This window comes from Salmo salar, chromosome 16 (assembly GCF_965601325.2).
Source record: "Salmo salar chromosome 16, fSalSal1, whole genome shotgun sequence".
Lineage (NCBI taxonomy): Eukaryota > Metazoa > Chordata > Actinopteri > Salmoniformes > Salmonidae > Salmo > Salmo salar.
The window spans coordinates 50,653,233-50,677,329 of NC_138306.1; the positions used below are offsets into that span (position 1 = coordinate 50,653,233).

The 24,097-nt window shown below is 41.4% G+C and overlaps 2 protein-coding genes and 2 non-coding genes across 8 annotated transcripts in view; 3 read left to right on the forward strand and 1 right to left on the reverse strand.

Annotated features, from left to right (window-relative positions):
• The first annotated feature begins 3,242 nt into the window (after window positions 1-3,242).
• LOC106574092 (E3 ubiquitin-protein ligase UHRF1) lies at window positions 3,243-17,902 on the forward strand. Of its 3 annotated transcripts, none has more exons than XM_014149640.3 (17): window positions 3,243-3,401; window positions 4,664-4,826; window positions 4,928-5,194; window positions 5,409-5,557; window positions 6,884-7,099; window positions 7,333-7,448; window positions 12,792-12,978; window positions 13,464-13,587; window positions 13,757-13,864; window positions 14,088-14,192; window positions 14,357-14,463; window positions 14,903-15,065; window positions 15,226-15,363; window positions 15,458-15,569; window positions 15,791-15,942; window positions 16,287-16,385; window positions 16,490-17,902. In XM_014149640.3, exons 2-17 carry the CDS (start codon window positions 4,674-4,676, stop codon window positions 16,634-16,636), a joined length of 2,343 nt encoding a protein of 780 aa, XP_014005115.1. In that variant the 5' UTR covers window positions 3,243-3,401; window positions 4,664-4,673; the 3' UTR covers window positions 16,637-17,902. The 3 variants fall into 3 exon arrangements, with proteins under 3 accessions (XP_014005115.1, XP_014005119.1, XP_014005116.1); XM_014149644.2 differs by having other exon boundaries at window positions 3,244-3,401; window positions 4,669-4,826; XM_014149641.3 differs by lacking the exon at window positions 3,243-3,401 and adding an exon at window positions 4,385-4,406.
• Window positions 13,217-13,354, forward strand: LOC123727948 (small nucleolar RNA SNORA22). The gene has a single exon (XR_006759910.1). It is a non-coding gene; the product is annotated as a small nucleolar RNA SNORA22 (small nucleolar RNA).
• Window positions 17,903-18,957: 1,055 nt separating the features above from the next.
• The window catches only part of LOC106574093 (lysine-specific demethylase 4B), an 86,388-nt gene continuing 81,248 nt past the window's right edge, over window positions 18,958-24,097 (forward strand). For all 3 annotated transcript variants that reach the window (XM_045697358.2, XM_045697357.2, XM_045697359.2), the window contains exon 1: window positions 18,958-19,127. The gene's annotated coding sequence lies outside the window, so the exon portion shown is untranslated. The remainder of the gene's footprint in view (window positions 19,128-24,097) is intronic.
• Window positions 19,982-20,051, reverse strand: trnat-ugu (transfer RNA threonine (anticodon UGU)). The gene has a single exon. It is a non-coding gene; the product is annotated as a tRNA-Thr (tRNA).

Genomic DNA, 24,097 nt, shown 5'->3' on the forward strand with positions numbered 1-24,097 from the left:
CTGGTTGACTACACAAATTTAGTGTATCTGCTCCATACATAGAAAACCCACAAAATAGTTTATCCTTTAAAAATATGTTTTTGATAGGAAAATACTAACATTTGCTGTGGTCAAATGTTTTTGATCCATTTTGATGTGATTTTAATATAGTTTCTCAGTTTTCTTACCACACATTTTTTTCTACTATTGAAGCCCAATGTTGAATTTTCAACGTTTCCAGAATAATGTTCTAGAAATGATAATCAGAGGCCTATTGCACGTATTTCTGAAGGGTAATACAATGTTTTCATCTCACAGTGTTAAGCTTTTGTTTTACAGCAACAAATAATCTTCAAAGTATGTGAAAGAAAGTGAATAATTATGATTTTCTCGACACATAACAAAAAATGGTCCCGCTTTAAATGACATGCAGCTTATAAAGGCTTCATAAAGTCTTCATAAACACTACACAAATATGTCACAAATCATCTATAACCATATATCATGCTTTTTATAGGGTTCATTAATGTGACCTAACTGTGTGACATAAATACCCATGTCAAATATTACATAAACCTGCACTTTATAAGTGATGCCACTTAATAAAGGCCTTATAAATCACATTAAATTGAGGCTTCACAAAGCATTCATAACCCTGCCATACATCTTGGTAGAGCATTGCAACGCCAGGATTGTGGGTTCGATTCCCGGGACAAGCCATACATAAAAATGTATTCACGCATGACTGTAAGTCACTAAAAAGCATTTGCTAAATTGTATATATTATATTACTCTAAAACATTCGTTAAAACAAACAGCACCTCAGATATTCCTCCACTAATGGTTAAAGGTAGACTCTGGGAGATGACGTTAAAACGAACAGCACCTCAGATATTCCTCCACTAATGGTTAAAGGTAGACTCTGGGAGATGACGTTAAAACAAACAGCACCTCAGATATTCCTCCACTAATGGTTAAAGGTAGACTCAGGGAGATGATGTTAAAACGAACAGCACCTCAGATATTGAGATATCTAGCTAATGACAAATGGTCTTCAAATTGGTAACTGTACAAAATAAAATGCTCATATTGACAAAGAGAACATTAGCATCATAAAGACTAGAGATAAACAGGGAACTGGGCCTTCCCTGTGGCTCAGTTGGTAGAGCATGGTGTTTGCAACACCAGGGTTGTGGGTTTGATTCCCACGGGGGGCCAGTACAAAAAGAAGAAGAAAAAAAAAAATGCATGAAATGAAATGTATGCATTCACTACTGTAAGTCGCTCTGGATAAGAGCGTCTGCTAAATGACTAAAATGTAAATGTAAACATTTCTAGGATGGCCCAACTTCTTTCCCTCTTAAGTACATAGTCATTGGACCCTACCCAAACTGGTATGGGCAATCTGTTGAAATCACACCGGATGTATTAGACTTTAGAATTGCATTGTGGGCAATTGCCTCTGGATTGTGGATTAATGACATGGGGTATCAGTCTACTCAGTGACACCCAGAGAACATTAGCGACATAGCTCTTATTGCGGGACTCTGAAACAACTGTGAATTGAGCCACATTTATTGTCAACCTACTATGTATATTGAACACTATGAATTTAAACATTCCTTGTTTGTACTTGTATAGGGTGAGTCCGAATTCAACCTCGAGGGACATGCTCCTCGGAGGGTCTGTCGTAGAGTCTGTAGCAGAGGATGCTACCATAGAGTCTGCCGGACAAGGTGCCAGACGGTTTGCAGACCCAGAACCGCTCAAAACGGTTAAGTTTACACTCTCCTAAATTGTGGTTTGATCCACATCTCTTTTTCCTAAATACTGAGGCAAACAACGCTGCTGATTTGCATTTCACATGGGGTTTATTTTGATTATGGTGCTGATAAGTATCTTTATGGGTTTAATGTTATAGCACTTTTCTCATATGTATGTCTATTTTCTGTTAGATGCAGAGCATCATTCATTTTCTGTCACATACTTTGAAGACTATTTGTTGCTGTAAAGGAAAGCTTAAGTTTTTATTATTTGTCAATAAAAGGAGTATTCATTTATTTTATATCCTTTTATTATTCTGAAGTAATGGTAATAGGAATCAAAATAATTGAGAGTTTTATTAAAGAATATTATGAAGCCAAATGCATTTTGATGCTTTCTCGATGGCCTCTAGATAGAGTAGCAAGCACAGTAATATGGATTCCCCTCACAAAGATTTTGTATACTCATCTGTTTATTTTTTGTACACGATTCAGGAAAAGGTGGAGGCAAGGAGGTTCTCAGGTAGGAAAGTGTCATTAGGCTGAGACTGGGACACACAAAGCTCAACAGCAAATTGAAATGAAAACATCCAACTGGGAGGTGTGATCAATGTGGAGACAGTGGAACATATTTCAGTGGCAGCAATATGGGAGGGAAAGGGAGAGTCTGTTATTAGAATTAAGTAATGGTGTTGAAGAGCCAAGCTTAAAGTGAACTGCTGAGAAAATCTTCCGGGGATGTAGTATTTAATTATGTATTTCGTTTCCTTAGGGAGATGAGAATAATGGGTATGATTATTTTTTTTAAACCTTCCTCGTCTTTGTTCCACACTCCAGTCCAGTTGTTGATGGTAATGCACCTTAAAGTTAGTTACCAACCGCTATATAAAATCCAAAGAACCAACGCTATCACGCTGTTGTGGTAAAATGAACAATGGCGTTTGAAGCGGGGTGCAGTCCTTTAAAACAAGGAATGAATAGTTTTGGTGCTGGGTTGTATGAGAGGCATGAATATAAAAACATTATTCATGGCATCAGGAGGTTTACCGTTAACTGTGAACAAAAACGGAGTTTGATGTTACTTTATTCACACTTGGCATGATATTCTCCCGCCAAACTGAACAAGACGCTCTGGAAGGACATGGCTGTGACCATCAACTTTGCTATGAGAAAGTCGTTTTTTCAGTTTGAAGAAATCACATTGTAAATTTTTTTTGTTGGTCAAATGTATCTAACGTTTGGTGTCGATCTGTAATCGCGCAGGCATAACGTTTGTGCTAAAAGTTTGTGATAAAAATTTGTAGAACACAGTTCTGTTTCTGTGTTTGTGTAAATTGACGGTACAATCAATCTCGTCGTACTCTCGGAAGAGGGAAGGCCAGCGAGACACTAGTTTCGCGGGCTGAGGCTAAGCTCCGGTCACAGTGTTGATTGACAGGAATTACAGCCCATCAGTGAGAAATTCAGAATGGTAATAGCCAATAGCGGAAAGAAGGCGGGCGACATTCGCTGTTGAAGAGTCTTATTGATTTGAGTCCTCTAAAAGCAGTCTACGGAAGAGTTGTGAATTTGATCAAGAAGTAGTATAGGATTACTTTTTTTGGACGGTTTAATAAACGTCATATAATTATTAGCATTTTGTAAGAAAAAAAAAGACAGGTAACGTAATGTTTCTTCTTTGGCAAATTTGATTTTTGAAAGTTGTTAGCTAACTTGGTACAGTGAATGCCTCATTCCAACCAGCTAACTTTTGGTAGTCAATTCTAAATATTCTGATTTCGCTCGACAGTTTGCATTGTAACTCACAAGCTAGGTGCACGTGTGATCAATCTAACGATAATCTTTCCTTTGGTTAGCTAGTTATAGCAACTCCAACGTTATTAGTTTATGTTGAAGCTAACGTTAACTAGCTAGCTTGGCTAATGTAACGTGGTTTGCTGTCAATGTCGATTAACGTTACTATCAGTGTACTATTTGTTACTATGGTGGGTGATAACGTTATCTCTAGTTAGTTTCAACATTTCAATGGCTACCCCCATTACATTAGCTGTTAACCAACGTTAGTATGACTTCTTAGCTAGTTAGTTGTAACTTACTAAGATGCTTACTTAACGTTAGCTATTGCAAAAAATATTTGTTTACGACGGCTGAATATGACTGATCTTGTTTATTTAATGTTTAGTTAGCGTTACTTGTCCACCAGCCGAGAAAACAAAATAGCGCGCTTTCTTGAGTCATCGCTAGCTAATTATTACATTAAATTCCCGGATTTTTAGTTAGTCAATTGAAATAGCTAGCTGCTTGTCAATTGTTTCCCAATATTGTTTAATGATTCGTTTGTGTAGCAAGCTAACCAGCCAACAATAACAGGTCTAGTAACTGGTCAACTATAGTAACTGTAGTAGTTACTGCCACAACAATATGTAGCTCATCCCAGCTGACCCGAGAGAACCAGCCTCCCAGCTGAACAAAGCTTCGCTAGCTAATGTAAAATAAATACGAATTATATATTTATTTTTTCATACTGTACTATAGCAATTCTATTCACGTTTCGAGACGGTAAAATATGTGCGCTTGGAACATTGTCAGGAAGCGAAGCCACGTTGTTTGATACAAGCGCTGCCTTCGCGCCAGGATGGGGTCGCAATAGCTGCATTTAAAAGGGTAGGAGTGGCTTACTCACCCAGTTTCCCGCACTGTTAAAATCAGCATGGCATGTTTGTTGAATGTTCCCCCAGTCATTGAATGGGATTTGGGCAAGTATTTCTTCAAGGACATAATGAATGATTGATCCACTTGATCAGTAGTTGGCACAGTAATACTCAAAGGAAAGTGGGAGAAAAACATTGAATGATGCTGCTTTTGAAGCTCAGATGATGCAATACTGCCATTAACCCACAGTTTGGCTCCCTTTTGCACAGGGCAGCTGCAATGTGGATTCAAGTGCGCACCATGGATGGCAAGGAGACCCATCGGATTGACTCCCTGTCCAAACTTACCAAGGTGGATGAGCTGCGCCTCAAGATCTTGGAACTCTTTAAGGTTGACCCAGAGAAGCAGAGGCTTTTCTACCGGGGAAAGCAGGTAGGGCAGACGGATACTTTTCTGTTTAATTCAGTTACAACTGTGTTGCTGGGGTCCTTAGTAATCATGTCTGAATTAATATGTTCTCTTTCTGGTCCCAGATGGAGGACGGCCACACAATCTTTGACTACAACGTTGGTTTGAACGACATAGTGCAGCTGCTTGTTAGACAGGCCGCGCCCCCTGCTGCTGTCCTCAAAAGCAAGGACAAAGAGGCCGAGCTGTCTGATTCTGACTCTGGCTGTAGCTCGGCGCAGAGTGAGTCGGACAAGAGCTCCACCCACGGGGAGGCCGAGGTGCAGGCAGCTGGCACCTCCACCCAAACCGACTTGCCAGACCTGGTCGACCCCGGCTTTGGCTGTTACAAGGTAAACACAGCCCTAGTATTTGCTGTACTGGTATCATTTGATGGGGTGAATTATGCTTTTAACTTAAAATCTAAAATGGCATTTTTGTTAATATTTTGGAGTTCTTGAATTGGGGTTGAATATAATAGCTAGTCTTAATTTGAAGTTTGCAAAACATACGTTTAAAACAATTGTTAATTCAGCGATGTCTATGAATTTTGTAATTTCCCCCCAGATTAACGAGTTTGTTGATGCCAGAGACTTGAACATGGGTGCCTGGTTTGAGGCCCAAATTGTGAACGTTACAAAGACATCTGGAGAGGAGGGCTCTGACACTAAACCCAGCGAAGAGGAAGTTATTCACTACCATGTCAAATATGAAGAGTGAGCATTTTATCAAGTATTTCATATTTAAAGATTGGATGGATATGTCATGCCTCACTGGTGACTGTTACCCTCCGCAAACATGTATAGAAAACAGATGTGTTCATGTGGAACTTATTGCCGTTTAGTAAAGAGGTGGACCAATGGGGAAATTGATTGTCCGTGTCCCAATTATCTCTCCTTTCTCCCAAAAGGTGCACTTGTTCACTTCCCTTTACGGATTTTTAAAGGAAATGACTGGTATAAGAAATATTGTGATACTCTCACTAGCTCAGGTCTCCACCCATCTAATGCTTTTAGATTCTGTGTGAAGTAGTGAACGAGTGCACACTTCACAGGGCTCGACACAAACTCTTGTCTGGGACATTAAAAAATATATATATTTGTTGGATGACAATATAGATTTAAGTAGTACAAATGGACAACTACATTTTTTAAATAAAAAAAACGAGTTAATCATTGCACAATATCAAACAATTTACTTCTATCGGAATTGGATCAGAGAGCTAACATTGGAATAATATTCAAATCTGTTTTTCATGTAGGCCTACATGTATATAAAGATAAAGCCCACAGGACAAATTGTAGGTGATATGCATATTGGCTACAGCCTCATGTCAAAGGATGGGCAACCATCCTCCAGGAGAGTTGTATTTTGAAACATGCTTGAATATTTATTTATCTGATTCTCTATGGTTAAAAAATATAGTAATGCATTTTATTTTGTGAAGTGGTTCTTTGCGTCATAACAACGTCATAACAACGATGTAAAAAAGGTGTTAGACTTTGTTAAAAAAAATGTGGACACGTTTTAAAGGACTAGTGGTTAATAAAGTTAATGTGAAGACCTGCTTCAGGGGACAAGAGATACTATTGGGATGCACCCATTTCTTTTTGACCACATGCTGCCAATACCACAGCGTACCACTCGGTTTCTGTATCTGTTGCAGAACACCTTGTTCCTAGTGGGGCTTCAACATTAATTTCTTTCCTGATAAGTCTATGCAACAAAAAATGTATACAATTCCATGACATGACAATTGGCAAACGAATGACAAATATTTGTGCTTGATCATTTGTACATTACCATGCCACATTGTTTTGCCTGCCAGTGTGTAAAAACCAGAGGAACATTTTGAAATTAATGATTTGTATTACTCCAATGTGCCCCCAGCAGTCAAGTCCCTCAGAATTCAAAACAGTACTTAGAGCTGCTTCTGTTCTTTCAGATATGTCAATCAGCTTACAAAAGCCCCATTATGTAGGAAGCACCTGCCGTGTGCATCTGAGCTGAATACTGACGCTGCCTCTGTGTGGTCTCTCTAGCTACCCGGAGAATGGCGTGGTGCCGCTGCATTCCAAGGATGTGCGCCCGCGTGCCCGCACCGTCTACCAGTGGCACCAGCTAGAGGTGGGCATGGTGGTCATGGTCAACTTCAACCCTGACGAACCCAAAGAGCGCGGCTACTGGTACGATGCCCAGATCCAGAGGAAGAGGGAGACGCGCACCCTGCACGAGATCTACACCAAAATACTGCTTGGGTAATAATTGGTCCTGTTCCTCTCTGCTTTTATTAACAAAAAGATAGAGTACATTGTCTCTCATAGCATAATTCAATAGTGTGTTTCTATTGATTACTTGTTATATTATCTACGCGGTATAGATTGCACATTTGTATTATGTTGATGCCATAGTTTTCCATTGGCTATGTATAGCATTTTGTTTGCACAGTAGTACCATGACGGGTATCCTAAGAGCTTGTGTTTTATTTCAGGGATGCCGGTGACTCCCTGAACGACTGTAGGATCATGTTCTTGACTGAAATTTACAAAATCGAGGAGCCTGGAGCATTGGATGGATCTGGAGTGGGATCTGACAGTCCATTGAAAAGTAAGTTGGCGCTGTTTAGCTGGGTTTCATCGGGTGTATTCACTAGAAAGCAAAGGGAACAAAACTAGAATTTATTTTTATTTAACTAGGCCAGTCAGTTAAGAGCAAATTATTTACAGTGACGGCCTAGGAACAGTGGGTTAACTGCCTTGTTCAGGGGCAGAAGGACAGATTTTTACCTTGTCAGCTCGGGGATTCGATCTAGCAACCTTTCGGTTACTGACGCAACGCGCTAACCACTAGGCTACCTGCCGCCCCCAAAGGGATCTACCTGGATTTGTTCAGTAACTTGTTTTCGTTTTGCTACAGTGCCAAATGTTTTGCACCAGAATCTGACTAATGTATACACCCCTGATGAGCTTTTGAGGTGACTGAAACCACGTTCACAGTAGGATAGTTATTATTTGTCACATGCGCCGAATACAACCAGTGTAGACATTATTGTGAAATGCTTAGTCACAATGCTACTGAGTGGTGCAGCGGTGTAAGGCACTGCATCTCAGTGCCGGAGGCATCACTACAGACCGTGGTTTGATTTCAGGCTGAATCACAACCGGCCGTGATTGGGAGTCCCATAGGGCGGTGCACAATTGGCCCAGCGTTGTCTTTGTCAATAACAATTTGTTCTTAACTGACTTGCCTAGTTAAATAAGAGAATCCAGTTCAAGATACTTTTTATTTTATAAATACAACTAACACAATAACGAGGCTGTATACATGGGGTACTGGTACTGAGTCATTGTGTTGCGGTATAGGTTAGTTGAGGTAATTTGTACATGTAGGTAGGGTAAAGTGACTATGCATGGATAATAACCAGAGTAGTAGCAGTGTACAAAATCAAAGGGGGAGTGTCAATGTAAATAGTCCGGGTGGCCATTTGATTAATTGTTCAGCGGTCTTATGGCTTGGGAGTAGAAGCTGTTAAGAAGCCTTTTGGTCCTAGACTTGGCGCTCCGGTACCGCTTGCTGTGTGGTAGCAGAGAAAACATTCAGACTTGGGTGAGTGGAGTATTTGACAATTTTTTTGGGCCTTCCTCTGACACCCCCTAATATATAGGTCCTGGATGTCAGGAAGCTTGGACCAGTGATGTACTGGGCCGTATGCACTACCCTCTGTAGCGCCTTACACCATGCCCAAACCGGACATGTTGCGAGCGTTGTAAAATAAGTTGACACGCGTTTTCAATCATTGCATCCATACTGCTCGCACGCACCAACGAGCGTCTGGGTTGCCTGGCGCTGAAATAGGAGTTGATTCTATTTGTGACATAGAACGCGCTGCAAGTCCTGCCTCTCCCATCTTGTCATTGGTTTTTAGGAACATAAACCCACGTGGGTGATTGAAAGATTAACTGAGGTTGGTTGTGGTATTTACCTTACTATCAAAGTTAGTTGCCATATAAAGTCCAAAGAAAAAGAAGCCTGGAAGGAGGAGAGATGACTAGAAACAATTTTGGTTGACCGTTTTATGTGTGGATTAATTGTCGGAGTAGAGGACCTGGTGTTACGGTCGGATGCCGAGCAGTTGCCATACCAGGCGGTGATGCAACTGGTCAAGATGCTCTCAATGGTGCAGCTGTAGAACTTTGAGTATCTGGGGACCCATGCCAAATCTTTTCAGTCTCCTGAGGGGGAAAAGGTGATGTCAGCTCTCCTTTTCCTGTTGTCCACGATCATCTACTTTGTCTTGCTCACATTGAGGGAGAGGTTGTCCTGGCACCACACGGCCAGGTCTCTGACCTTCTCCCTGTAGGCTGTCTTGTCGGTGATCAAGCTTACCACTGTTGTCGTCAGCAAACTTAATGATGGTGTTAGTTGTTTGGCAACGCAGTCGTGGGTGAACAGGAAGTACAGGAGGGGATTAAGTACGGGCCCCTGTGTTGAGGATCAGCGTGGCGGATGTGTTGCTGCCTACCTTTACCGCCTGTCAGGAAGTCCAGGATCCAGTTGCAGAGTGAGGTGTTTAGTTCCAGGGTTCTTAGCTTAGTCATGCGCTTTGTGGGCACTGTGGTGTTGAATGCTGAGCTGTAGTCAATGAACAGCATTCTCACATAGGTATTCCTTTTGTCCAGGTGGGAAAGGAAGATTGTTATCTGTTGGTGGTATGTCGATCTCGGGTTTCTGTAATGATGATGGTGTTGTGAGCCATGACCAGCCTTTCAAAGCACTTCATGGCTACTGACGTGAGTGCTACGGGGCGGTTGTCATTTAGGCAGGTTAATTTCACCTTCTGGGTACAGGGACTATGGGGGTCTGCTTGAAACATGTTGGTATTAGACTCGGACAGGGAGAGGTTGAAGATGTCAGTGAAGACACTTGCCAGTTGGTCTGCCCATGCTTTGAGTACACGTCCTGGTAATCCATCTGGCCCCACGGCTTTGTGAATGTTGGCCTGTTTAAAGGTCTTGCTCACATAGGCTACCGAGAGCGTTATCATACAGTCGTCCGAAACAGCTGGTGCTCTCATGTATGCTTCAGTGTTGCATGCCTCAAACAAGCATAAAAGGCATTTAGCTCGTCTGTTAGGCTTGCGTCAATGGGCAGCTCGTGGCTGGGTTTCTCTTTGTAATCTGTAATAGTTTGCACTCCTTGCCACATCCAACAAGCGTCAGTCGGTGTAGTAGGATTCAATCTTAGTCCTGTATTGACACTTTGCCTGTTTGATGGTTCATCTAGTTCCGGATTAGTGTTCTGCTCCTTGAAAGCGGCAGATCTAGCCATTAGCTCGGTAAGGATGTTCCATGTAATCCATGGCTTCTGGTTGGAATATGTTTGTACGGTCACTGTGGGGACGACGTCGTCGACGTACTCATTGATGAAGCTGGTGACTGAGGTGGTATACTCCTCAAAGCCATTGGATGAATCCCGTAACATATTCCAGTATGTGCTAGCAAAACAGTCCTGTAGTGTAGTGTAGTATCTGCATCATCTGACCGCTTCCGTATTGAGCGAGTCACTAGTACTTCCTTCTTTAGTCTTTGCTTTAAGCAGGAGTCGGGAGGATAGAATTATGCTCAGATTTGCCAAATAGATGGTGATGGAGAGCTTTCTATGCCTCTCTGTGTTTAGAGTAAAGGTGGTCTAGGATTTTCTTTTCCCTGGTTGCACATGTGACATGCTGGTAGCAATGAGGTAAAAAGGATTTAAGTTTGCCTGCATTAAAGTCCCTGGCCACTAGGAGCGCCGCTTCTGGATGATATTTTTTTGTTTGTTTGCTTATGGCCTTATACAGCTTGTTGAGTGCGGTCTTAGTGCCAGCATCGGTTTGTGGTGGTAAATAGACGGCTACGAATAATATGAGAGCTCTCTTGGTAGATAGTGTGGTCTGCAGCTTATCATGAGGTACTTTACCTTTGGCGAGCAATATCTTGAGGCTCGTTTTAATATTAAACATGGCACACCAGCTGTTATTGACAAATAGACACACCCCCGCCCCTCATCTTACCAGACGTAGCTGGTCTGTCCTGCTCATGCACGGAAAACTGTATTATTAGCCAACTGTATTATCCGTGTCATCGTTCAGCCACGACTCGGTGAAAGATAAACTAATATCTTACGTCTCGTTGGTAGGATAGTCTTAATCGTAGATCGTCCAGTTTTTTTCCCAATGATTGCAAGTTGGCCAAAGGCACGGACGGTGGTCGAGGTTTACTCATTCGTCTCCGAATTCTCACAGGGCACCACGGCCTCCTTTTTCCTCCATCTTCACGTGAATGACGTGGATTTGGGCCTGGTCACGAAAGTAGTACATCCTTTGCGTTGCACTCGTTAAATAAAACATATTTTTCCTGTTCGAGGTGAGTAATCGCTGTTCTGATATCAGAAGCTCTTTTTGATCATAAGAGATGGTAGCAGCAACATTAGGTACAAAATAAGTTACGCACAATGCGGGGGAAAAAAGTAAATACAACAGTTGGCTAGGAGCCCGTAAAACGGCAGCCATCCCCTCCATTACTCATACTCTCACTAATATCAATGCAAATTGAAGTATCAACACATTTTATACACTGATGTAAATAATTGACTACGTGTTTAGTCTGTTCTCGTGTAGGGTCCGTGCATTTATCAGCCTGATTTTCATGAAGGATGAGGGTGCATGTAAAGCACATGCAGAGTTGCAAACGTTCTGCAGGCTGAAATCAGGCTATAGTTCAACGTTGTAGGCAAATGTTAGAAAACAACATACACATACTATTGTTACCATAGAGACTGGGATTAATCTTGACTAGCTTCGATCCAGCACGAGATTCGTTTTTTTATGATGGCTGCACAAATCAATATGTTCATACTCTGTTTTTTACAAAGTGCTGACTGAGCATATTTAGTTTGCTTGTGTGGATTCATCCAATACACTGGTTGTAACTGGAATTTCCAGGCAAACTAAAAATGAGAGCAGTTGTTGATAATATTAATCAAAGATGAACCTAGTTTAATACTAGAATTTAGGGAAATGCCTTCAGAAGCATAGAAAATATCTCACTGGCCTCTTGGAGACAGGCCCTTTATAGTCTAATACAGGGCTCTCTAACCCTGTTCTTGGAGAGCTACAGTCCTGTAGGTTTTCACTCCAACCATTATCAAGCGCACCTGATTTCAAATAATTACCTGGTTTATAAGCTGAATCATGTTAATTACAACTGGGGTTGGAGCAGAAACCTACAGGAGGTTAACTCCAAGAACAGGGTTGGAGAGCCATGGTCTAATCAGACGGTATCTAATGTTCTCTAAACATCAGTCTGTGAGGCTTGTACGAAGTCAAAACAATAGACTGACTTTGCCAGCTGCTACAGAATCACGTTGTTCATAATGTCATCAATGGGGTAGCAGGGTAGCCTAGTGGTTAGAGCGTTGGGCTAGTAACCGAAAGGTTGCAAGTTCAAATCCCCGAGCTGACAAGGTACAAATCTGTCGTTCTGCCCCTGAACAAGGCTTACCACAGTATTTGGTTCCTAGGCCGTCATTGAAAATAAGAATTTGTTCTTAACTGACTTGCCTAGGTAATAAAGGTCAAATAAATAAATAAAATACTATAATGTCCTTGTGCCTTCAGTAACTCTGACATCAATCACTATCAAATGATATGAGAACAACCCATAACATTCGGTATCAAGTGTCGTGACCATCAACCCCAACACACATCAGTGTCAGAAACACAACACTGGAAATCATGTGTTGCAGAAAGGGAAAACGTGTGGAAATGCTAAGCATTGTGTGAATTACTCTTAACTCATCTTAAATATTCCCAGTACACACATGCATCTCCTACTGAAGGGTTTACAGTACTCATCTCAACATTTCCAAGTCAAAGGGCTGACATTGTCTTCGCTCCTGTTTTTACTCCAGGGTCAAACGGACCCGAGTGCAAACACTGCAAAGATGACCTCAAAAAGAACTGCCGCTGGTGCAACTGCCACGTGTGCGGTGTGAAGCAGGACCCTGACAAGCAGCTGCTGTGTGACGAGTGTGACATGGCCTTCCACATCTACTGCCTTAACCCCCCACTGACCAGCCTCCCCGAGGATGATGACTGGTCAGTAAACTACAGTACTGATGTCTGTGCTGGCAGTCTGTTCGTCTGGCCAGTGCCCCCTTCTAGAGCTGCTTATGTGACTGTCTTAGTCATGCCATTGATTCAGATGGCACTTGAAGCATGTTTCTAAATGGAGTTTGATTTCAAGCTGTTTATTTGGCCAATTTGAATTGAGTATTATTCATTATTTTCTTTCTACCATGAGCTGTACTGTCCAAATTACTTGAAGAAAAAAAGTCTGCACAGAGAACACCCACAGGTGCTGGTGTTGCTCCCCCTGGTCTCCATATCTGTGCTACAGTGAAGTGTGGTCTGTTACCTCTGCATTGGGGGAGTTGTCTTCTCTCCTACATGTATTCAGCAGACCAGAACAACTTTCCCCCATGCCTATATTAACACTACATGAGCCATGCAGTGGCTTTATACTGCATCATTTATTATGGATGTCCTGTTCCCTGCTTGCTCTAACCTCTGTACTTATCTAGGTATTGCCCCGAGTGCCGCAACGATGCCAGTGAAGTGGTCCTAGCAGGAGAGAAACTCAAGGACAGCAAGAAGAAATCCAAAATGGCATCCGCTAGCTCCACCAGCCAGAGAGACTGGGGAAAGGTAAGTGCATTGAGGAACATTGATGGGTGGATCTACCTCTTAGTGACATAGCAGAGGTGTAATGATGGGTCCTGAGATGTCATACACCCAGTTGCCCTTCTGAACTTTGTTGTTAGTTTAGTAGACTGCGTATACCCAAGAGTTTTTACACAACCTCTTCTCCTATCAGGGCATGGCCTGTGTCGGCCGCAGCAAGCAGTGCACCATCGTGCCCTCAAACCACTATGGCCCAGTCCCTGGCGTCCCCGTTGGAAGTATTTGGAAGTTCAGGGTCCAGGTGAGTCACTTCTGTTTGCAACAGGCTGAAGAGCAAAGCCATAACTGCAGTATTATTTTTTTTGCATAATATACCCTAAAAACATTTATCATTTTAATTTGACAATGTCGAAAGGAGTCTTGTGGGTGGCTAATGTGGATTTGATTGAATGAACCCCTTAGTGTTTGTTGTGATGGCTGTCGGTCCTGGTAGGTTGTTCTCTGACATTAAACACTGTGTACAGGTGAGTGAGTCTGGTTGTCACAGGCCACATGTTGCTGGGATCCATGGGAGGAGCAACGATGGATCTTACTCCCTAGTGCTGGCAGGGGGTTATGAAGACGACCAGGTACATAGGCTCTCTTCCATGTTTTCTTTACTACATGTGCCCATAATGTACATGGTTTAAAAAAGTAAATGGAAGATTAAGTCTGACTAGGTGTAACGGAATGTTGTGAACACTTTAAGCATGAGAAGTCACTGTGCAAATTCTGGTTTTCAATTGGTTCCCAGGATAATGGCAACGAGTTCACCTACACCGGCTCAGGAGGACGAGACTTGTCTGGCAACAAGAGGACAGCTGAACAGTCGTGTGATCAGAAACTCACCAATATGAACAGGTACGTCTCTGCACAGAGAACACCCACTGGTGCTGGTATACCTCCCCTGGTTTCCATATCTGTGCTACAGTGAAGTGTGGTCTGTTAACTCTTCTCCTACATGTATTAAGCAGACCAGCACAACTTTCCCCATGCCACTATTAATGCTACGTGTGTGATAGTGGTTTAAATGAGGGTGAAAGGTGGAAGCCTGGGCTAATTTGCTTTGCATGTCTATGCCTCTTCAGCTTTAGTTTGACTGTTTTTAACAATCATAACCGGTTCTAACAATTCACCTTTTATTGTATTCAGTATAATTCAAAATTATTTAAGTAGGACATCTTATTTTTTGTTTAAACTGTCTAAAGTATTGAGTGAGTTTTGACATGGATTATTCACTGCCATCCACAATTTGATTATCATTTGAATGACCCAATCCTCATTTGCCTGTGTGACCCAGAGCTCTGGCTCTGAACTGCAACGCGTCGGTGAACGAGAAGGACGGGGCCGAGGCCAAAGACTGGAAGGCAGGCAAGCCGGTCAGGGTGGTGCGCAGCTCCAAGGGCCGCAAGCATAGCAAGTTCAGCCCCGAAGACGGCAACAGATACGACGGCATCTACAAGGTGGGAATGCACAGGCATGAAATGGGGATGTTGAATCTGAAATTAATTTCAATATGAAAATACTGTGTATTGTTACGCCCTTAGCAATTCACAAGCCTGCTTCCTTTGTCTTGTCCTGTGGTTCCATGTTGACTGATAAGAATTCCCTCATCTCTTTCAGGTGGTGAAATACTGGCCAGAGAAGGGCAAGTCTGGCTTCCTGGTCTGGAGGTACATGCTCAAACGAAACGACGACGAACCAGCGCCATGGACCCGGGATGGCAAGGAACGCATCAAGAAACTGGGACTCACAATGCAGGTATAGGCATGGATTATCCTGGTAGCTGCAGCTCAGGCCACTATGCCTTTTTAGGGCTCGTTTTGATGAGTCTACATCTTTTAATATGTTGTAGTATCCTGAGGGCTATCTGGAGGCCCAGGCTGCCAAGGAGAAGGAGAACAAGGAGAAGGAAAATGAGGTGACTGAAACACCCACCAAAGGGAAGCGGAAGAGAAAGTCTCATGGTGGGTACTTCAAAGTAGCTGCAAAATTAGATTTAGCCACACAAAATACAATGGTAGCATTCAGATTTCCAACAGAATATAGGTGCAAATGGTTAATGAACATTATTCTCACTTTTACAGTCATGAGTGGTATTGACCCTGGAGTAAGATCTAAATGGGTGTCCATCTCTTTCTCCTAACCTTCTGTGTCCATGTGCTACCTCTCCTAACCTATTTTGTAGCTGAAGAGAAGTCGTCACCAGCCAAGGGAACTCCCAAGAAGATGAAAGTTGAGGCTTATAAACTGACCAAAGAACAGAAGGCTTGGATCAAGGGTGACGAGTCCAACAGGAAGCTGTGGGGTGAAGCCATGGAGTCTCTGGCCCTTGGCCCGGTAAGAAAGTCCTCGCCAGATTTCACACCATTGGAATTGAATTTACCCTTATCCAGATAGGATGATATTTTATCTCAATGAGACTAATGCAAAGCCAATGGCTCTTGATATGACCATCTGAAGCTTTAAAACCAGGCAAGCATTGATGTTAATGCTGGTTCTTTTGATTGTCATCATCACTGGTGGTGTACTAAGCATTGTCTTTACGTTATGTCCATTGAAGGGCTGATAGAAAGCATTAGGATGTGTAAAATGACTTGGTTTTGCAGCTTCTGCTTTTCCAAGTCATTCTCCTCACCATGGGTTTGGATACTAGGTACTTAAGTTTACTTTTGCTTTTCCAGAAATTCCTGAACAAAGTTGAGGAAGTCTTCTCATGTATATGCTGCCAAGAAGTGGTCTTTCAACCTATCACCACCGAGTGCCAACACAATGTCTGCAGGGTAAGTTGATCTTCTTTCCTAGCCTTGACATTTTGCCTTTCTGTCCATTTTGAGAGCAAGAAAAATAGACAAGAGATTGAAAGTTTCACTTTTCCTTTTTATAGGAATGCCTTCAGCGGTCATTCAAGGCAGAGGTGTACTCATGCCCGGCATGTAGGCACGATCTGGGGAAAAACAACCCAATGACTGTCAACAATCCCCTCCAAGCCATTCTCAACCAGTTCTTCCCAGGATACAGCAGTGGACGGTGATAACTTGTTCCACATGCTTGACCAGCATGGAGACAACATGAACTATGAGGGAAGTTAAGCATTTCAGTAAAGACAAAAATAATAACTTTTCCTAATATATTTTGCAAATGTAACACTGTCTGTTTGGCAAAATGCCACCCCCTCTTCTCTGGTCCTATTTGTCATTAATTGTAGTTGATGTAATTAAACTGCCTTGATCAAATGTATCTGTAACCTTAATGTTCTTCTGTTAACAATGCATTTTAACTTGAACTGCCAAAATTAATACACAAGTCTAATTCCTTCAAGCACATGTGGTTTTAAGATGACTTGTGTATACTTTGCGGAATCTTTTGTTAGAGCAGATAGACATGTTAATCAATTGCATACACTTTTATATTTAGGAAACACTCCCTTATTGAATATTTTATATTCTAAGTTTGATGTCCGATAGAACTCTCCTTAACTCATGTATTTCTTAAGCAAAGCACAACTGATAAATCTGTTAGCGACCCCATAAAAAAAAAAATCATTTTAAGTGTCGGTATGGATTTGATATTGGAACCCCCCTCGCCCCCAAGTTATTTTTAAACATTTGTGGACATGAGGGTCATTTCAGTAACAACATACTCGTTGTTTCGTGTGTTTACTCTTTACAAAACTTTACATTTTCCCATGTGTAATCTGATGGAGTTAATGAACATTTGATTTCAATTTGAGGGGAGCAGATTTACTCACCAGAAATCTATACCTTTCACTAATCTATAAAGTTGACTTTTGTTCCAATTTATTGTCATAATTTTTAATTGTATGTCAATTATCCCTTTTAATTGTAAAATGTATGTTGCCTTAATCCTTTAACTGCTGTCGTAGCACACTGTTTCTGAACAAGCCCAAAGATGTCATGTGTAACCTTTGGACTGTTGTGCACAATTTCTGTTTAAGTGTCCCACAAAATGCTTTTAATTCAAGGCAGGGCTATAGAACACTTAAACACCTAGCTCTGTTAAACTTTTCTCTGGTGGTTCAACAGGAAATATTTAAAACCCAGAATTGAAATTTTGCTCATTTTTATATTTCTGCTTGTTGTATTCCAATATTGCAAAATGAATGCCAGTGGCTGCAGATGTTAGTAATACCTCATATTTGCATAAACTGGAAATGTATATTTTCTAAAATTGTATATTTTTAGAATTGTTTTTTGATATGTAGTATTAGAAGTTACTTGCTTGCACGTGTTTTTACCAAGTGCAGAATTTTCCAATAAACCTTTTTATAAAATAAAAATTGGAAATTTGAAACGTTACTTTCTCGCTAACAAAGGATGTAATGGTGCCTTTTTGGCACCCTTACTAGGTGTCCGTTTTATGACTACAGTCTTGTAAAAAATAAACTGTAGTTAATTCTATGTCCATTTTAGTACGGCATTTGAAACACTACTAAATCGACTCCAGACACCCTAGGCATAGACTGTTCTCTCTGCTACTGCACGGCAAGCGGTACCCGGAGCGCCAAGTCTAGGTCCATGAGGCTTCTAAACAGCTTGTATCCCCCAAGCCATAAAACTCCTGAACGTTTAATCAAACGGCTACCCAGACTATTTGCACTGCCCCCCCTCTTTTACATGGCTGCTACTCTTATTTATGCATAGTTACTTTAACTCGTAAGTAAGCATTAAACTGTACGGTCTCCACCTGCTGTATTCGGCGCATGTGACTAATACAATTTGATTTGAAATTATAGCTAATATACTATCGCATGTTACATTTTTTGGGGGGCACGCATTGCCTGAAATCCATGTTATTGGTTTTGGTTGTAAGAACATTTACACGTATTTCTTTGCAAAGGATACTGCACTGTTTAGGAACATGGCTACATTTGGATCAACAGTACATTCCTAAAATAAACAGTTACAAGGATTTCAGTAGTACCCATTTTGTTACCATTTTGGTGGTTACCACTAGTTACCACAGCCACAAAGTCAAAATGCTGTAGTGAAAATATGAAAACAATTTGCTTGTTGGTTTTCTAATTTAAGTGTTAGACATACGGTTAGCATTGTGTTTAGGGTTAAGATTAGGTTTAAAATCAGATATTAGGAAAATAAATTGTAGAAAGAGGCGGGGTTTATGACTTTGTGGCTGTGGTAACTAGTGACGACCCATCTTGGTACCATTTTCGTTTTGATATCGTAAAATGACGCTTCCTGGAGGTTAACCCTTTTCACAACCGGAAAATATGCTGCCCAGTTCGTTCTGCCTGATTGGTTCATATAGCAATCTATCAACGAGGTCATCCAAACAAATCCACAGAACGTATCCAGTGAATGCCTACAAACCTAATCTGGCCAATCACTGAGCTGAAACCCTTGAAGGAGGGCGTGAGGCCTAGCTCTCCTGTGTGCAACCAGCTAGCTAAAGCTCTAAAAGATAATCGATCGTGTGTGGATTTTATAAAACGAGAAACATCGATTGAGAAAAATAAAGAAAAGGAACATATTTTGCTGCAGGAGGTAATGTTGAATGATTAGCTTATTTTTTGGGGCTCAAGTGCACCTAGATACACGTTATTTCCGATGTGATCTAAACAGTTGTAGCTAGCTAGTTAGCCAGCGAAGGTGCCTGTTTTGTTGACTTGTATGGAATGGGGGAAGGCAGCCTGTGAGCGGAGTACTGGCTGTCAAAATTCGAATTAACTCCCAAAACGGCCATTCTCGACAGTTTACTAACAGTTGAAATTGGTGTTTGCTTACAACAACTATTACTAACTAGCTACGTGCTTTGCTAGGGCGAGCCATAACATTTCGTTATGTTTCTAGGCGCGACCTAACTAACTTAGCTTAGCTAGTTTTAATTGCATACATCGGACACCCATAAAGCTAGCATGCAGTGCTGACATAAGTGACACTAACGTTACACAATCGTTTTTTGTTCGATCCATAGCATGCACTATTTTCCTAGTCAGAATTAACGTCGTTACTTAGCTATCGAGTTTGCTTGCTAGCTGCCTGTGTCACGACGATCAGCATACGCTTGTACGCGAACTATTACTGTATGTACTGTAACTAGTTTAGCTGCGAAACACTTCGTTACCTAAGTTACTTTTTCGTAGCAGGGTTGGGAAATTTACGCAGCAGGTTAGGATACTGAGGTTAAGGTTGGGGAAATGGTTAGTGAAAATGCTGTCCTAACCTGCTCCAAAAATCACTTTGGGCTTGCTAACATTACCTTCAAATACTTGCTAGCTAACGTATGCTACAAATAACTTAAGCGTTATTCCTGAGTTTACAGTTTAGTAATTTAGCAGACACCCTTATCCAGAGTGATTTACAGTAGTGAGTGCATACATTTTCCTATTTGTTGGTACTGGTCCCCAGTGGGAATCGAACCCACAACCCTGGCGTTACAAGTGCCATGCTCTACCAACTGAGCCACACGGTAAAATGCATGGTGAATAGACTCTAGTGTATTAATAAAATTGCTAGTTTCAGTTTGTGTCGCTAGTTAGTCAGATATTGGCTTAGTTTCCCGTCTTTGTTTTTGACAAAGCCAGCTGTATACTGTCTACGTGCGTCCTGCCATAGTTTCGTGCATCACTCAGAAGTGTATAAAAGAGTGAATTTAAGAACACACGTGTTACTCTTCACTGTTTCACCTCTCCAAGTGTCTTTTAAGTTAAATAAGTTAAGAATTAAATGCTAAAATGTAGGTAATAGACTCGGTGTGTGAATAACTGACAGGATAGACAAGTGTTTTTGATATTGTTTTTTTTAATGTTTTTCTAATAACGTTAGGTATTATTAGTACCAGTCACAAGTTTGGACACACTTACTCATTCCAGGGTTTTTACTGTTGTCTACATTGTAAAATAGTGAAGACATCAAAACTATGAAATAGCACATGGAATAAAATTTTAATATTTTAGATTCTTCAAAGTAGCCACCCTTTGCCAGCTTTGCATTCTCTCAAACAGATCATGAGGTAGTCACCTGGAATGCATTTCAATTAACAGATGTTCCTTGTTAAAAGTACATTTGTGGAATTTCTTTCCTTAATGCATTTGAGCCAATCAGTTGTGTTGTGACAAGGTAAGGGTGGGATACAGAAGATAGCCCTATTTGGTAAAAGACCAAGTCCATATTATGGCAAGAACAGCTCAAATAAGCACAGAGAAACAACAGTCCATCATTACTTTAAGACATGAAGGTCAGTCAATCTGGAAAATTAAGAACTTTGAAAGTTTCTTCAAGTGCAGTCGCAAAAACCATCAAGCACTATGATGAAACTGGCTCTCATGAGGACCACCACAGGAAAGGAAGACCCAGAGTTACCTCTGCTGCAAAGGATAAGTTCATTAGTTACCAGCTTCAGAAATTGTACAGTTAAATTGCAGTACATATAAATGCTTCAGAGTTCAAGTAACAGACACCGCAACATCAACTGTTCAGAGTAGACTGCGTGAAGCAGGCCTTCAGGGTCAAATTTCTGCAAAGAAACCACTACCAAAGGACACCAATGGGGAGAGACTTGCTTGGGCCAAGAAACACAAGCAATGGACATTAGACCGGTGGAAATCTGTCCTTTTGGTCTGAGATTTTTGGTTCCAACCGCCGTGTCTTTGAGACGCAAGAGTAGGTGAACGGATGCTCTCTGCATATGGAGTCACCACCGTGAAGCATGGAGGTGGTGTGATGTGGGGATACTTTGCAGGTGACATTGTTGCCGACTTATTTAGAATTCAAAGCACAGTTAACCAGCATGACTACCACAGCATTCTGCAGCACTAACCCATCTGGTTTGCGCTTAGTGGGACCATCATTTGTTTTTCAACAGGACAATGACCCAACACACCTCCAGGCTGTGTAATGGCTATTTGACCAAGGAGAGATGGAGTGCTGCATCAGATGACCTGGCCTCCACAATCACCTGAACTCAACCCAATTGAGATGGTTTGGGATGAGTTGGACCGCAGTGTGAAGGAAAAGCAGCCAACAAGTGCTCATTATATGTGGGAACTCCTTCAAGACTGTTGGAGAAGTTTTCCAGGTGAAGCTGGTTGAGAGAATGCCAGGAGTGTGATAAGCTGTCAAAGGCAAAGTGGGCTATTTTGAATAATCTAAAATCCAAAATATATTTTGTTTTGTTTAACACTTTTTGTTGGTTACTACATGATTCCATAGTTTGATGTCTTAACTATTATTCTACAATGTAGAAAATAGTACAAATAAAGGAAAACCCTTGAATGAGTAGGTGTCCAAACTTTTGACTGGTACTGTATATCTACAGTAAGAGATCCTGCTCCTGTTGCCAGTTTGAGTCTGTTTAATAGCCTACTGATTAGGGCCCGGCGGGAACCAGAATTTGTTATACCGTCCTCTCATCTCTGGATTTTTATTACAGGTTTATTACACAAGGTTCGCAAAAACAAGCCCATTGGGTGTCTACCAGAATGCTAACAAAATTAGCATACGTAATATCGAAATTCCACGGAGGCTGCTAGCTAAAAATGCTAATGAACGTAAACGAAAATAAATTAAGGTAGCCAATCCAACTCGTAAAGTTATACATGTATAGGAAGGAACTACCGAAATGTCATTTTTGGTGAATTTGGACATTTTACAAGCGAATGTGAACGAGAGACATTGTGCAAATGAACAAAGTTTTGCCGCATGCTTGTCTGAAGGAAGAACTGTACGGTCTCTGAAGCAGCATGTGTACACGCTGTGCCTGTGTGGAGTCGCTAGGGCAACGGGCCTGCCTGCTCTGCTAGAAGAGAGGAAATAAACGCAAGGAAATCAAGCAGTGGCAGATGTACAGAACTCATCCAACGGGCATTCATTTCTCAAACACCTCAGAAAGCGAACACTATATGATACCCGTCACATTATTTCAGTCAGTTGCTTAGATAGCGTTAATGCAGAAATACTAGTTTTTCCAATCATTAAAAAAAGTATAAAATGCATAATAAATAACTTGCCGCGTTTGGAAGCGCAGCTCTACGATGCTTGTAATTTCTGCTCGTCATCAGACTAATTTCATGCTTCAGTTGCTTTTCTCCACTCGGATGCAAATTCATAAACAGGCATTCTATCAGCAGACAGCGCTCTGACTGAAGTGTAGCTACTTTTCTCTTGTACTTTTCTTGGTGTAGCCAGCCTACTTTTCTCTGGTAAAATTAAAGATAACATTTTTAACAAAAAAACTTCAGGAAATGTAGCTGGCTACATTCTTTCTATGATAAACACGAAAAATATGATGTCCTTGCAAAAACATTAAGCTTATTTACTCATGTGGCTACCAACCATATAGCGTTGCGCTTCTGTTATCTGATAAATTAAGCTATGTTCTGCCTATTGTTTTGCACTAATGTATTTTATATGAAGGGGAAGTATAGTTGCACGTCCCTGAATTAATTTTATTGAAGCAAAAAACAGTTGACTTTCAATATAAAACGCGACCCGTGTCAATACACAGCTGGACTCTGCTCCGGCTGTGTCCCTTTGTGCTATTTGCAAACAAACACGTGACTGGCTCAACCGTTCTGGAGAACTACGGTAAGCTTCATAATGTAAAATTATGTGACAAGTGAAATGAAGAACGCGGTCCGTTTTATGTCCTAACGTGTTGCACACGTTTACAGAATGTATTCATACTGAACAAAAATATAAACGCAACAATTTCAAAGATTTTAATGACTTAGTAAAAAGAAAATCCAGTCATTTGCAAAAAAAATAATTAGGCCCTATTCTATGTATTTGACTTGCCTGGGAATACAGATATGCATCTGTTTGTCACAGACAGCTTTTGCCTCATGCAGCGTTACGTCTCCTTTGCATAGAGTTAGTTGATCAGTCAGTTGATTGTGGCCAGTGGAATGTTGTCCCACTCCTCTTCAATGGCTGTGCGAAGTTTCTGGATATTGGCAGGAACTGGAATATGCTGGTGTATACGTTGATAGAAAAGATCCCGAACATGCTCAAAGGGTGACATGTCTGGTTAGTATGCGGGCCATTGAAGAACTGGTACATCTGTCTTCCAGGAATTGTGTACAGATCCTTGCAACATGGGGCTGTGCATTATCATGCTGAAACATGAGGTGATGTGGGCGGATGAATGGCACGACAATGGGCCTCAGGATCTTGTCACGGTATCACTGTGCATTCAAATTGCCATAGATAAAATGCAACAGTGTTCATTGGCCGTAGTTTATGCCTGCGTATACCATAATCCCAACACCATCGGGCACTCTGTTCACAACGTTGACATCCGTAAACTGCTTGCCCACACAACGCCATACACGTGGTCTGCGGTTGTAAGGCCTGTTGGATGTACTGCCAAATTCACTAAACATGGTAAATAAATTAAAATAAAATTCTCATTCTCTGGCAACAGCTCTGGTGGACATTCCTGTAGTCAGTATGCCAATTGCACACTACCTCAACTTGAGACAACTTATTGTGTAACAAAACTACACATTTTAGAG